The sequence below is a fragment of the Saimiri boliviensis genome, chromosome 7, assembly GCF_048565385.1.
Source record: "Saimiri boliviensis isolate mSaiBol1 chromosome 7, mSaiBol1.pri, whole genome shotgun sequence".
Lineage (NCBI taxonomy): Eukaryota > Metazoa > Chordata > Mammalia > Primates > Cebidae > Saimiri > Saimiri boliviensis.
Window position 1 is genome coordinate 84,297,130 of NC_133455.1, and position 13,993 is coordinate 84,311,122.

Below are 13,993 nucleotides of genomic sequence, written 5' to 3' on the forward strand. Positions count from 1 at the left end.
TTTGCCTGACTTTAGTTTCTCCATTACACAAAATAAGGATAATGATTTTTCCTCTTTTACTGAATTGTTGTAAGGACTAAAAAAGGTATGTAATATAAAAATTCCCTAACCTTGATGTGTACACTCAATAAATATTCAAAAAGTCACAAATCAGAAATGGCATACAAAAATAATTAAATATACATTTATTATCCATTATTATCCATTTATTATCCTGTAGTTTCCATTATATTTTCTTTTGTTGCTGAGTCCTCATTTCTCTCCAACCGTATCTCTAACTTGATTCCTACCACATTAGGGCACCTGTAACTTTTTCTTACTTCAGTAAACTAAAGCCTCATTTATTTGTAGGTAAAGATATCTTACAAATATTGCAGTCTCTTCTAGTTCCCCAACTACTAAATTTTCCCTGCAAATTGCCCCCAGTATCCAGGCATCCACTCAGCTGACCAGCTCAAGTTCTCTGATTTTTTCTCTTAGTTACCCTGTGACTATCACATCAAGGCATCCTGGGTGGAAACGTGTCTCAGTTGATTTAGAATCTTCCTTTTATCTGCTCTTTGGTGATAAGATACTGGTTTTTCTGGCAGCTACCCACAGGCCAGTTAACCAGTCGGTGGCTTTTGCTGAATACCCACTGAAAGCAAACACAGTGGGCATTATGGGGACTTTGGGGTGGAGCTCAAGTCACAGAACCTACTCTTGAGGCATCTACAGTCTAGTGTTCCGCATCCCATGCAGTTTCCTGAGGATTCTCATGAGAGAATGAGTTCATGCATTAACAGCCAGGCTCATCAGGCTGTGGTAACTGACTGTGTGGTCTTGTGATCTAATTGATCTTTGTGCAGAGGAAGATGACTTCCAGGATAAAACACAGACTAAAATTTGGATACTTGTCTCTTAAAGAAGCTTTGATCTTAACTGCCCTTGGAAGCACGTGAGAATCAGCTATGTTATGCTACAATTGTAAACTGAGTATTGATGGGGAGTGCTGTCAACACGTTTTGTTGTTAAACAAGCTGGTTTTCATGAGTAAATATTTTGTTTTCCTGTGTGTTCCATGGCTCATGTGTCTGGGTCTGTTCATATCTACTGCCACAGAGTAACAGCTCAAGAAAAACTTGCAGGTGTTTATTACCTTCTATAACAGAGAGGAATGCTTAAAACCATAAAGATAACATTTTATGTAAATTTTGATGCATTTCCAGAAAATAATCACAATACATTTTGGTGTAAGTTCTTCTGGGTAAACTTATTCTTTAAGTGCAAATATCTGCAACACTTTCCTGTATCTCTTCTCTTAGGAAAAGCACATAACTACAGTTCCTCAACTCCTAAATTGCTAATTACAAAGATGTACACAAAAGGCACATTTAATAAAGTCAATTTGTTTTAATAAAGCATAATTGTGATGTAAAATAAGTTTCAAAGTTTACATTATCACTTGTTGGCACAATTAACAGATAATGGCTAAAGTGTCTTAGCAACTGTGCTCACAATCCTAAAAGAGACCTGATCAGATAATTAATGAGAAATAAATATTCTTTGAATCGGGATGTAGAAGTAAGTGGGAAATGGGCTTGATAGAAAGAAGTCTTTAAGTAGAAAAATCATAAAATTATTTTAAATGCTTTTTGCATATGTGAGTATGCATTTGTGTATAATTGAAAAGGAAAATTATGTTGCCTCATCCATGTTCCTGAGTCAACCAATTCCTCTTAAGGATCCAATACCTTTTACATTTGTCTGACAGCCCTTCTCAATAAATTGAATTCAACAATATTATTTTTTAAAGTATTGCTTTTGGTTACAGAGCAAATATTTACTTTGAGAAATGGGAAATTGATTTTCATGTGTTTGAATTTAAGCAAAGAAAATTATGAAACTGTTACATCCTAGTCCTAGAAGACATTTTGAATTGTAATCTGGTATATCACTGTGTACACACAGGGCTATTTTTGGATGTTCTCTCTTCCTGAATCTGTCCATCACATACCCTATAGTGTTGGACCAGACATATGATATGCTTTCTAATCTACGCTTATTCATTAACTGCTTAATTTAGAATATATAATATTATCTCAATATATTAAGCATGTCCCAAAATGCATATTAGGCAACCATTTATTAATAGATCTACAAATGGTGAAATAATTTTAAAACAATCTATCAGCATTTATTACTCCTATAATTTAAACCATACATAACGCTTTTAAAAATTAAAATATGTCATGAAAACAGCACTACTTTTGAAATTAAATCAAAGGCATATGCATACATAGTGCTAATTATGGTGCTACCTTGTTTGAATTCTTTCAACCCTCATCTTCACATATTTTATAAACATTATACTTAATACTGTGCTAGGCACTCTAATCAGAAGTGCTCATTAATTCTGAACCTGAATATGTCAACACCAGATTGCATATAAGGCTAAAAAAATCTTCTTTGCTTGTGATAAATATGGCCCACAAGAAATAATAGATAACCCTCTATGGTACTTAAGCCTTGTCTTCCACACGTTGGTAAATGTCCATCTTCACAAATGGATGACACACACACATACACACTCATGAATAATACAAGAAAACATTTATTATACTGCATGAAGTGCATTTATACTTCTACATGTATCAAGGCCACCTGAAATCACTTAACTTCTTTCAGTCTATGAGTTGAATACTATCTATTCCTTCTTCCTTACATAATTTTTGGAAGGAGCACATAAACTAATAATACTCAGGAACGATTTGAAAATCTAAAGTAAACTACATAAAAGGTGTTACAATGATACAGTATTCACACAGTCTTCGATACAGTAAGAGTTGCCACAGTGGTAGGGCCTGAGGAATTGTCTACACCCACTTCCTCCTACAATCTAGAAAGCTAGGCCCCAGCAAGGGTAAAACAGTGCACTGTAGGTCACAGACCTAGTCAACAACAGCAAGGGCCTGTCTCCTACCTCACTGTCTTCTTTGCTGGCCTCTCAGCCTCACCTAATGCCAAAATACTGGAGAGGGTGCCTAAAAGTGGACCAGGGCTCTGCTCTTCTCACCTATCCATGCTCTCTAGGTGATTTTCTCCACTCCTATGCCTTAAATACCTCTCTGACTCCATCTCAAGCCATTCTTTCCACTGTTCATGACACTGCAACAGCACTCGCTGTCTTTCCCACCTTGGACCCTTGGGAAAAAACCCAGGTTGTTTCTCCGCTTAGGGTGAAATGAACAGAAGACTCAGCTCACACACCACTTCTCTTGAGAAGCTCCCATGTGTCTGAATTCCCCCATGGTAGCAAGCACATCTTTAGGATACAAATCCATTACAGAATTGTTCAACGCACCATTCCCAGACCCAGCTTAAGGCTCATATGTCATGGGTGCTCAATGAGCAGGTGTTGCATTGACTGGAACTAAAAGAACTACATTTGTATTTTTTCCATTTTTCTATTGTTTGTATATATTGAAAAGAAAAACTGCAATATAGCGGAAAAATACAAATGAGGGTACCTGGACAAAGGAAAGGTGAGTATAGAAGGATCTAGACTCTCCTGCAGGCGTCACCAAGTGAGAAAAAGTGTTTTTCAAGGAGACCAACTGTGAGAGTGAACCTAGCCCCCACAACTACATGGCTTCTCCTAAAACCCTCTTTTAAAGTCTTTACTCTTCCCGCCCCCACTTAACTCAGGGCTCAGAGGTGGCTTAGCATTCTCTTGGCTACCTTTTTTCCACTCCTAGACTGTTACTCACTTATACTTAAAAATAAACAGGAATGCAGAATCTCGCTCAGCTTTCTACCCTTGGTGTTGCTGCCGTCTTCACCCTTCCTGGCTACGGAGTCTGCTGGCACTTGGTTCATAATCATTCCCACCTCAGTGATGCTTGAGGGTCCACCTGAAAGGCCCTTCAGAGTCTATCCTCAAGGTTCCCTTATTTGCTCAGTAATGAATATTTTCTTTTTCTACAACATGTCCACTCATCCGCCAGATACCCTGAGCCCTGAAATCTTACCCTCCAGAAAGCCATTCTTTGACTTTAGCTGCTGCTGCTTCTATTTCTTTTTCATCCATGGCCAGGAGCCACCCTTACCTCATCCCTGCTCTGAATGACCCCATCATCTGCCCCTTTCTTTTCTCCTTACCTCATCTCAGAGCCTTCTTTTTGCCCATCCCAGATTTCAAGGTGTGTCACTTTACACCCTCTCTAGCCAGAGCCCCCCATGTTGTCACTCTGTGTCCTTCTTCCCTCTCACCCAGATAATGCCAAACCTATCCTCATCCAATCACTTGCTGTCGTTCCTTCTATACCTGGCTGGTATGCATGTACCTTCTATACCTGGTCTGGGCAGAATCACCCAGCAGCGCAGGCTGCTGCCACTACAGTTTGGCAGTCTGCCTCTGGCTGAATATGTCTCAGCAATCTTTTTTCATGCTCCCACGGGGGCCTCCTGTTTATCTTGGAACTGATGTGCACATCACCACTCTGCTCAGTCCCTTTACCAAGCATCCTCCTTGTTTGAAATTTACCCCTGCTCCTTTGTTCCAGTTTTCCTACCCACTCAAATATTTAATCCCTCTTCAGATCCCACTTGCTACTTACAAATGCTTTGGTGAAAAAAACTAAGAAGAATAGGAAATAAAATAAAATGAATCCATTAGGATATTTATTCACAGAGAGTTGGCCTTAAGGAAAGGAATAATTGAAAAAGTCAGAATCACCTGACTCTACCATCCAAAATGAGAGCTGAGATCTTCCACTTTCCGCTGCTGCCTTTATTCACAGCAGAGTGGGTATCTCCACTGAGTCTTCTTGGCTTTGTCCTTTCTTGGGGCATGTTCCCCCTTACCCCTTTCCTAAACTCACTTGTCTAGGAGCTGGAAGTAAAGCTAAGGAGCATGCTATAACTGATTAATCACAATTGACTAGTTTTGAAAAGCCCCAGGGCTTATGGGAGGGGTCGGGAAAAGGAGAGAAGGCAGAGGCCGCGCTGTGGGTGCTCTCTCTTACCGCATGACAAAATTTGCTTCATCTATTTGACGGCCACAGCCACTCTTCTTCAGAATCCCACCATTTCCCACCACCGCGCATTTCTTCAATGGCAGCTGGAATGGGGTTGCCTAGCAACAGAAAACAAGGCGGGTTTTCACTGCAAAGAACACACAACCACTCACAAAATCATTGTTTACAGCAGACCCTTTGGAGGAATTTGACTGAAGACTGGGTCGAGCAAAAAAAAGAGCATGTGAAAAGAAAGATGCCAAGAAGTTTGTAAGGAACACACTAGTCTGTTGCCTTGAAATTTAAAAAGCAAAAATTTTTAAAACCGTTCCTGAAGTGTATTTAAATGTAACATTTATTTTTTTTCATCTACAATTGGCCATGCACATAGCGGAAGGTGTTCACTAAGGAAAATTAAAAAGAAACACAAACTAAATATAGGATTATTTTTAAAACCATTAAGCTGGAAACAAATGAGCTCTATTCTCCCATGTGATTGCAATTTCATTCATTCATACAATCAGCCATTCACTAGACAAATGTTTCTGAACATTTTGTTTGCTAACTGTTGGGGATAGATACATGCAGACACAAGTCACAGGCCTGAGGGTTCACAATTTGGTATGTGAGTAGACAAAGGGATGATAAGAGTGTGAAAATACATACGTAGGTAACAAACTCTATTATAATGCTGAAGTTGCTGCCAAAGAGATATATAGGGGATGCAATCCATAAGGAGGAAGAAGGCATTTCTACTGAGCCAACTCAGGGAAAGCTTTCTCACCTGGGATGAAAACTTAAAAATGTGTAGGATTCTTCCAGGCACAGAAAGCAGCATAAACAAAGGCACAGAAGTATTTGCTGAGAGTAATGCTGTGTTTATGAGCAAATAAACACTCTGGGTGGGTCTGTATAGAACTTAGGAGCCACTAAGGGGCAAGTGACTTGCACAGAACCAGATAGCATGTGACTTTCTTTCTGGCAACACTGAACTGGACTGCAAAGAAAATGTTCAGTGTATCTGAGTGTTCCCTGATGTGCCATTTATAGTTTGAATATGAAAACCCAGCAATAGCCCCTGAAAGTGAAATGCGTCATTCGGCCACTTCTAGCTGGGTCAGCAAGAACTGTCAGGTACAGAATTTCCTGCTTGCTGAAACCATGCAAAGCAACTGGAGTTCTTTAGGGAAAGACCTTACATATACACAACTGGTATCAAAAATAACCACCCTAGATGAATCTCAAGCAAATAATATGTGTTATTCTGAAAGAATAAATGAAGTTGGCCACCCTAGCTGGATCTCAAGGAAATAAGATGGGTTATTCCAAAAGAATAAATGCAATAAGTATGTAAATATACACTGTGGGGCCTCATATAGGCAGGAAGGAGGTAAACCAAAAATAAAATTCCAGGAGTTTCTGTGATCGTTGGTAGCTGAGGTGGCCACTTAACGCAGCATGAGAGGAGGATTTTATTCCTTTGATTTTCTAGTTGTCAAAGGAACAGGCAGAGCTATGAAACTACTGTTGATAAAAATACAGTACAAAAAGTGTAATGCCTAAGCATTTGCCAGCAGAGAGTTAAGAATTTCCTGCATTACTACACCAGAGACCAGTCCAACAAACATCAGAGCAGATCCAGAGAGGAGAGATGGGCAAGAAACAGAGGAGGGCTTGGAATCAATACTGGAAAAACATTAGTTAGAGCTACAATTTCTTGGATGAAGATTTAAAAAGTAGCTGTTTGTTTATTCCAAAAGTATTTACAAAGTGCCTACTATGTGTCAGGCACTGACCTGGGTGACAGGGACATAAGTAAAAATTCCTGTTCCCACAGAGATTATATTCTAGTGTGGAAAACAGAAGATACGTAAAGATAAATGAGAAAAATGAACGGTAGGTCAGATGGTAACATGAGCTCTGGAAAGAGTGAAAGCACTGGCATTAGGAGATGCTTTTGGAGAAGAACTGCAATTATTATTATTATTATTATTATTATTATTATTATTTTGAGACACAGTCTTGCTCTGTCACCCAGGCTGGAGTATAGTGGCAAGATATCGGCTCACTGCAACCCCTGCCTACCGGATTCAAGCAATTCTCCTGCCTCAGCCTCCTGAGTAGCTAAGATTATAAGCACATGCCACCACACCCAGCTCATTTTTATGTTTTGTTTTGTTTTAGTAGAAATGGGGTTTCCCCATGTTGACCAGGCTAATCTCAAACTTCTGAATTCAGATGATCAGCTCAGCTCTGCCTCCCAAAGTGCTGGGATTACAGGAGTGAGCCACTGCACCTAGCCCCAGGAACTCCAATTTTAATAGGGTGATCAGGGAAGAACTCAAAGAAGGCATGTGAGCAAATACCTGCAGGAGATGAGGTAGTGAGCCATACAGATCTCTGTGGGAACCCTTGGTGCAGAGACCCTAAAAGAAAACATTTCTGGGATAAGGAAGGGGGAGCAAAGAGCCTGTTGTACCTGGAGATGAAGAAGCAAAGGAGAGAGGAGTAGGAAGGATATCAGAGCGTTGACTAATAGGGAGGTTGGGAAATACATTCTGAATGGCCTTGTAGGGCATTGTAAAGACACAGGTTTTTATTCTAAGATGAGAATCAAATCAATGTTGGTTGTACAAAGGAGTGACATTATGACATATTTTGGAGCAATCCCTATAGTGCTATGAGAACAGGCTGTAGAATGTCATGGGCAGAAAGAGAGAGACCAGATAGGAGTCTCTTGTGAGAGATTTTGGTGGCTCTTGGACCAAGGTGACAGTGATAGGAGCAGTGGGAAGAAGTAGCCAGATTCTGGACACACTCTGGAGAAAGAGCTGACTGGCTTTGCTGATACAATGAAAACAGGGCAAGAGAAAAAGAGAAATCAAGGATGATGCCAAGAGTTCTGGCTTGAACAACTGTAAAGATAGACTTGCCATTTACGGACATATGGAAGATCACAGGAGGAGCAGGTTTCTAGGGAACGATTTGGAGTTCAATCTTAAATATGTCAAGTGCACGACGTCCTTTCGATGCCCAGGCGGCAATGTCAAGTAGGCAACTGAATATACGACTATGCAGTCAGGGAGTTGGTCTTTCCTAAGGAAAGAAAAGAGAGTGATCAGCATGGATATTTAAAGTCAAGAGACTGGATGGTGAATGAGTGCAGATGGAAAAGAGAAGAGGTCTAAGAATCGTCCAAGTTTTAAAAAAAAAAAGTGTCTCAAGAAAAAGGGAAAAAAATTACACCAAATGCTATTAATAGATTAAGTAAGACAACGGCTGAAAATGGCCACTGGACTTTGCAACAGGAAGGTCACTGATGACCTTGAAAAAGATAGATTTATTTCAGCAATAAGGACAAAAACCTGAACTGAGTAAGCTATACACATACATTTGCATATCTATTTTCATAGAGCTTATTTGAAAAATCTGGGTTCACTCATCCTCAACTACTATCTAGTTTGTTTTATAAAAGCCAATTAAAAATCTCTTTAGTTGTTGTCAAAGAGCGGTTCTTGCCTGAAACTATTAGACTTGCAATTTCAGGTTTTCCGGCAGGAATCTGGCCCCAAAACAAATAGATTTTTGAAGCAGCAACATAGTCCTGGATATAAACATTATCTCTTTATTTCCAAATTGTGAGACTATGGAATTGGAGGGTGGGCTGTCAAACCTCTCTGTATTCTGCTTCCTGTCTTGGAAGGGGGATAACTTCACACAGGCTTTCATGAAATTATATGAGCTTGTGTACAGAAAGCATCTAACCAAGCCACTGGCATGGCAGTCCACTCATCTTCCTTCCCTTTTCCATTTCTTACCTCCTTTTAGCAGTTTCCCTGGCTTGTTCAAGCCATGAAATGCCTAGATTTCATGGTTTTTGTAGAACACGGTAAAATAGTAACTTATCACCTCTATCTTAACAATTAGTAATAATTTCATTAACAGAAAACTTAGCTATTATATCCATGCACTATTAAAATACCACCCCCTGACGCCCTTAAACAAAAATCCAGGAGTTTAAAAAAAGCCATTTGACTTTTTATTATTGACAAGCAATTTTGTTTCATTTCAATAAATATTTCTTAAATGCCTGAATGCACTCTCTGGGCATTATAATACATCAATGACCAATAACAGCACACCAAAGCTTTATAGACAAAAAACTTAACTGAGAAAATATTATGGATTTTTTAAAGTAATTGAGCTAATACTCTCATTAATACTCAAAGAATACCTTCTCAATTTCTCATTTTGGCAGTGGTCAATGTTTTCCAGAATGATGTATGAGCAAGATTTCCTTTCTAAGTATGCTTATATAGAAAGAAGTTTGGTCATCCATTGCCACATGAATATTACTATTCTAACAGAAAATATTTTTATTAAGGCATTGCATGCTGTCTTTTCAAATGTGTCTCCTTGTACCTGTGTAAGAAAATAATCTACTGGATTTAAGAATATACTATAACACTGTTGGTAACACTAAAAAAACCTACTGTAAAGGCAAGGATAAATTGGATTAACTAAAGTAATAAGCTCAAAGGCTTTTTTCTTTTTCTTTTTTTCTTTTCTTTTCTTTTTTTTTGAGACAGGGATAGCTTTTTATCACCCGTGTGGAGTACAGTGGTGCCATTACTGCTCACTGCACCCTCGATCTCCCAGGTCCAGGCAATCCTCCTGCCTCGGCCTTTCACCTAGCTGAGACTACAGGTGTGTGCCACCACACCGGCTATTTTTTGTATTTTTCATAGAAACGGGATTTTGCCATGCTTGTTCAGGCTGGTCTTGAACTCAGGTTCAAGCGGTCTGCTCACCTCAGCCTCCCAAAGCGTTGAGATTAAAGGTGTGAGCCACTGCGCCCAGCCTAAAAAATGTTCTATTCCTGCTCAGCCACTAACCATCCTATGGATCTTTGTCCAGATTTTTTCATCTATAACTGTTCCATCTGTTAATGGCCATCTTATTAATGACTATATTATGTTAATCATCTGGATTGAGATTCACATTTGCCAGGCCCCTCTACCCCTCAGTGCCTCACTGGAAACAAGGCATGATAATAACTATCCGTTCCATCTTCCAACACTATTTTGAGAGTTAAAACAAGGTGAGGCATTGAACATTATCAGGAACCTCTGAAGTCCCACATAAATATATTATATCAATGCATTATAATATACTAACAAAATTGCATTCCTTAGGGGAAAGTTAGTATTTTGCTAGACCACTGTAATATTTACTCTATATTTGTGTGAGATATTTTCAATTTCAAAGATTTATATAGTTTTGTTTGTTTGTTTGTTTGTTTTGAGACAGGGTCCCACTGTGTCCCCAGGCTGGGGTGCAGTAGTGCAATCACAGCTCACGGCAGCTTCAGCCTGCTAGGCTCAAGCGATCCTCCTGCCTCAGCTACCAGAATAGCTGGGGCTATAGGTGCATAACACCATGCCCAGCTAATTTTTGTTGTTAGTTGTTGTTGTTTTTGTTGTTGTTTTGGTATACACAAGGTTTCACCATGTTGCCCAGGGTAATTTATATAGATTTTTTAAAAATTAATATATTTGGTCATTGGTCCTTTGAGGTTATATTTATTAATACAACTTCTATCAAGTCATGAGTTTTAATAATGGATATTTTTGTAGAAATCATTGCAGGTATCCTATCTTTTTTAATCAACACTCCACATCTGGACTAAGTAAAGATGAGATGATCAACAGTTAGTTCAATAATTAGCTATTTAGTCACAAATGTTTCCTGGAGCAACCAATCCAATCTTAGCAGTTTCTGGACCTAAAATGGCATTTCCTTATGTTATAATGAATATATAAATTAATCTTCAAATTTGAAGAACAAGCATGAGCCCCATCACTAAATATGCACTGATCAGTAAGGCCATTCAGAGCCTTGCTTCTGAGATATGCTTTATCCTCCTTTTCCACTGGCTGCATCATTTGTGCCTCTTCTCAAATAGCCCTGATACCTAACTTCTCTGTTCATTCATCAACTATTCATTGGGCAACTTGTATGGAACAGGAGCTGTTATGGATGCTGAAAATGTGATGGTGAACAAAGTAGACATGTACCCCATTCATGCAGCTTACATGCTAAGTAGAAAAACAGAATTCAACAAACATGACAGCAAGGTGCAGAGTGCTGCAAGGTTAGGGAGAATCTCTCTGAGGAATTAACATTAAGTTAAGATCTGTAGCTTTAGGCATATGAAAGTAGTGGAGAGTTCTGGTCTGTTAGACAATATAAGAAGGTGAAAAAAAGACAAAAATTGGGGTCTTTGGTGTTTTATAGTATGCATGAGAGTGGAAAGACTTGTTTCGGGCTAGAAGACTTTTCAGAAGCAAACTACAAAGTGCCAGCTGCAAATATATTCCTGACAAAGTGATTTCTGGAAAAATGCGATTCAAATCTGAAGAATTTAAACCCTGTTTTTTGTGCCCATGTAAATAGTACTGGAGCATCTCAGAATGGTTTTTATAATTAAGTGAACAAACTGTCATTTACCAGAGTCATTTCCGAAGCCCACCTCTTCCTCCTCTCTATGTGCAATCCACACAAAGCAACAAAGAGCTGGGACTGCACCCCCAAACCTGACAGCAGAGCCAGCACCGACCTCCACCACTGGCACAAGGAGACTTTACACCTACTCATCTTCCATCCCACAGATATAACTACATGTCTTGAATGATAATTGCATGACCTCTAGAAGCACATAAGTTAACCACCATAAATCATTAATTGTCGCAGTGTCTGAACTGGTCAGGGCAAAAAGGAGGATGTGCATGGAGAAAAAGAAAAACTTAGTAGATAAAGAATTGGATGCAACAGCAATTTTCACAGGAATACACAACATTTTATTAAGAGTGCTTCTGATTACAAATTAAGTTACAGCAGCCCTTGAGAGAGACCGCCTTTGAGGCATGTCTACAATTTTAAAAATCAGCATCACACATTGATGTAAAATCAAAATCTAACAATTCAAAAGAAGTTCTTTAAAACCACTAAAGGGCAGAACAAGAGATTGGTGGCAGGCTGCAATGTCCCTACATCTATGTTATAAAAAATAACTAACCTTAAATATAGATTTCTTGAATCCTTTTCGGATTCTTTTTGAATCTAAAAAACTTCAGAATCCCTGAAGCAACCAGCTCACCAGGATTCTATCGATACTGGAGTTCTGTCAGAACTGACCTAAGACTTGAACAGATATGAGGAGGCTCTGAGGCTCTGGGATTTATGAGAATCGAGTGCTAGATTGAATCAATTTAAGCAGACTAGCGACCAATTAAGTATCTTTAATTTCAACAGTTATCTAAGCAACAAACAAATATTTGAAATGTTCTCTAGCTTCTGAAGATGACAACAAGAGCCTCCATGTTTTAAGTTTAATACAGAATCTATCAGATTATGATGATCACCCTTACCATACCTCACTGCTTCCATTTAAGTTTCTGAGATCCCCTGAGTAATTTTCCACCTACTTCCTTGTGATCATTCTTCCCCTGGCTCCCTTCTGCCGCTCCCCAGTTCCTCTTCTACCTGCAGCCTACATTTGTTGCTTTGTTGCTTTTATATGTTGGGAGGATGCCACAATTATCTATGAATACGTGTTGTTTGAGAAATTTAAAATGATCAGGCTACCATAACTAAGTTTTGTTCGTTTTGTTACACATTTATGTACCCTTTTGGATAAAAGCGTGATGCTTACTTTCACACTTGGCAATATAAAGAAAAATCGGGTTTTTGTTGGTGGTGGTAAAAGGGTTTTGTTGTTCTTGTTTCAGAGTTTGCTTCCCCTCCAAACACTTTCCTCTTTGACAGGAAGGGGGAGCAAGTCTTCCTTGTCATGTAGTTGTGTTGTAAAGCTAGAAAAATTATCCAGCCACTCAGTATTTGGAATTGTGGCACCAAGTGCTACAATTAAGAAGAATCAACAGCAGTGTTAGCTGCAGGTCTCAAATCATATTGGAAAAGCAGAGAGTTTGCTTTGCAAGCCTTCAGAATGGTCTGAAAGGCTGTTACTACAGGCCACCTGCTACCAGTGATGATGTCAAAACATATGTTTGCCCTTCTTAACGAAAATTTCAAGTTTTTGTCCATAAGAACATCAACTCACACATCTAATTGCACTCTGACCCATTTCTTTCTACATACCCTCACCCATGTATCCTCATGGACTCCCACACATAATTATCGTTCACCCATACACATAATTTAATTTCTTGTCCATATGTTAATTATATCCTCAACTTAGGCATCTAAATACACACCCCTGCTCACATTTAATTACAGCCCCCCCTCTTACGAATGTAATTATATCATTAAGCCTCCCACCTAATTATGCCCTCCTTAACATATTTAATTGCACTGCCCTGCTCAAGGACCTAATTACATTCTAACTAGTGCACCAATTAAGCCCCCAACTCTCCAACTATACTCCTCATATGAACATCCCTTTACCTCTGAACCCCATTTGCTTTATTACTTCAACTAAGGACACGCAACTTCCCACAAGCGAATTCCTAGCGAGCATGGTGCCCAGCTAAACAAACAAAATAATGACAAGATGCAGCCAAATCAAAAGCAGCTTTGGTTCCTTCCAGTAAGTAAACAAACACGTATTGGCTTTTTCAGTCATTTAGCCCTTTGGAAGTCCAAATTAAAATTTCGGCTGTTTTCTTACTTTGCATACGTTAAGCTTTTTATGAAGAAAATATCTGGTAATTAGTTCACTTATTCCAGAGGAAAAAATGCTTCTTATTATAGATATTTAATTATTAAACCCTTTAAAAAATTATCCAAAATTTTCCCTGAAGATATATATTTGTAAATGCTAATTATAGAATATTTGCAGTTCCCTACCACTCAAGGACTTTTAACTGTTCCGCAATTATATGAAAACAAATTTCCAAAAAGCTGCTGCTAAGATTTGTATTCCCCATTCTATTAATAAAATTGTGATTTTAAAAGGATAACTTCAGTGTGATGCT

At 38.8% G+C, this 13,993-nt stretch overlaps 1 protein-coding gene across 1 annotated transcript in view; it reads right to left on the reverse strand.

The window, feature by feature from the left end:
• The window catches only part of ST8SIA1 (ST8 alpha-N-acetyl-neuraminide alpha-2,8-sialyltransferase 1), a 154,684-nt gene that overhangs the window by 65,701 nt on the left and 74,990 nt on the right, over positions 1–13,993 (reverse strand). Inside the window, exon 3 of the mRNA XM_003926568.3 lies at positions 5,007–5,116. Coding sequence (XP_003926617.1) covers positions 5,007–5,116 — 110 coding nt within the window. The remainder of the gene's footprint in view (positions 1–5,006; positions 5,117–13,993) is intronic.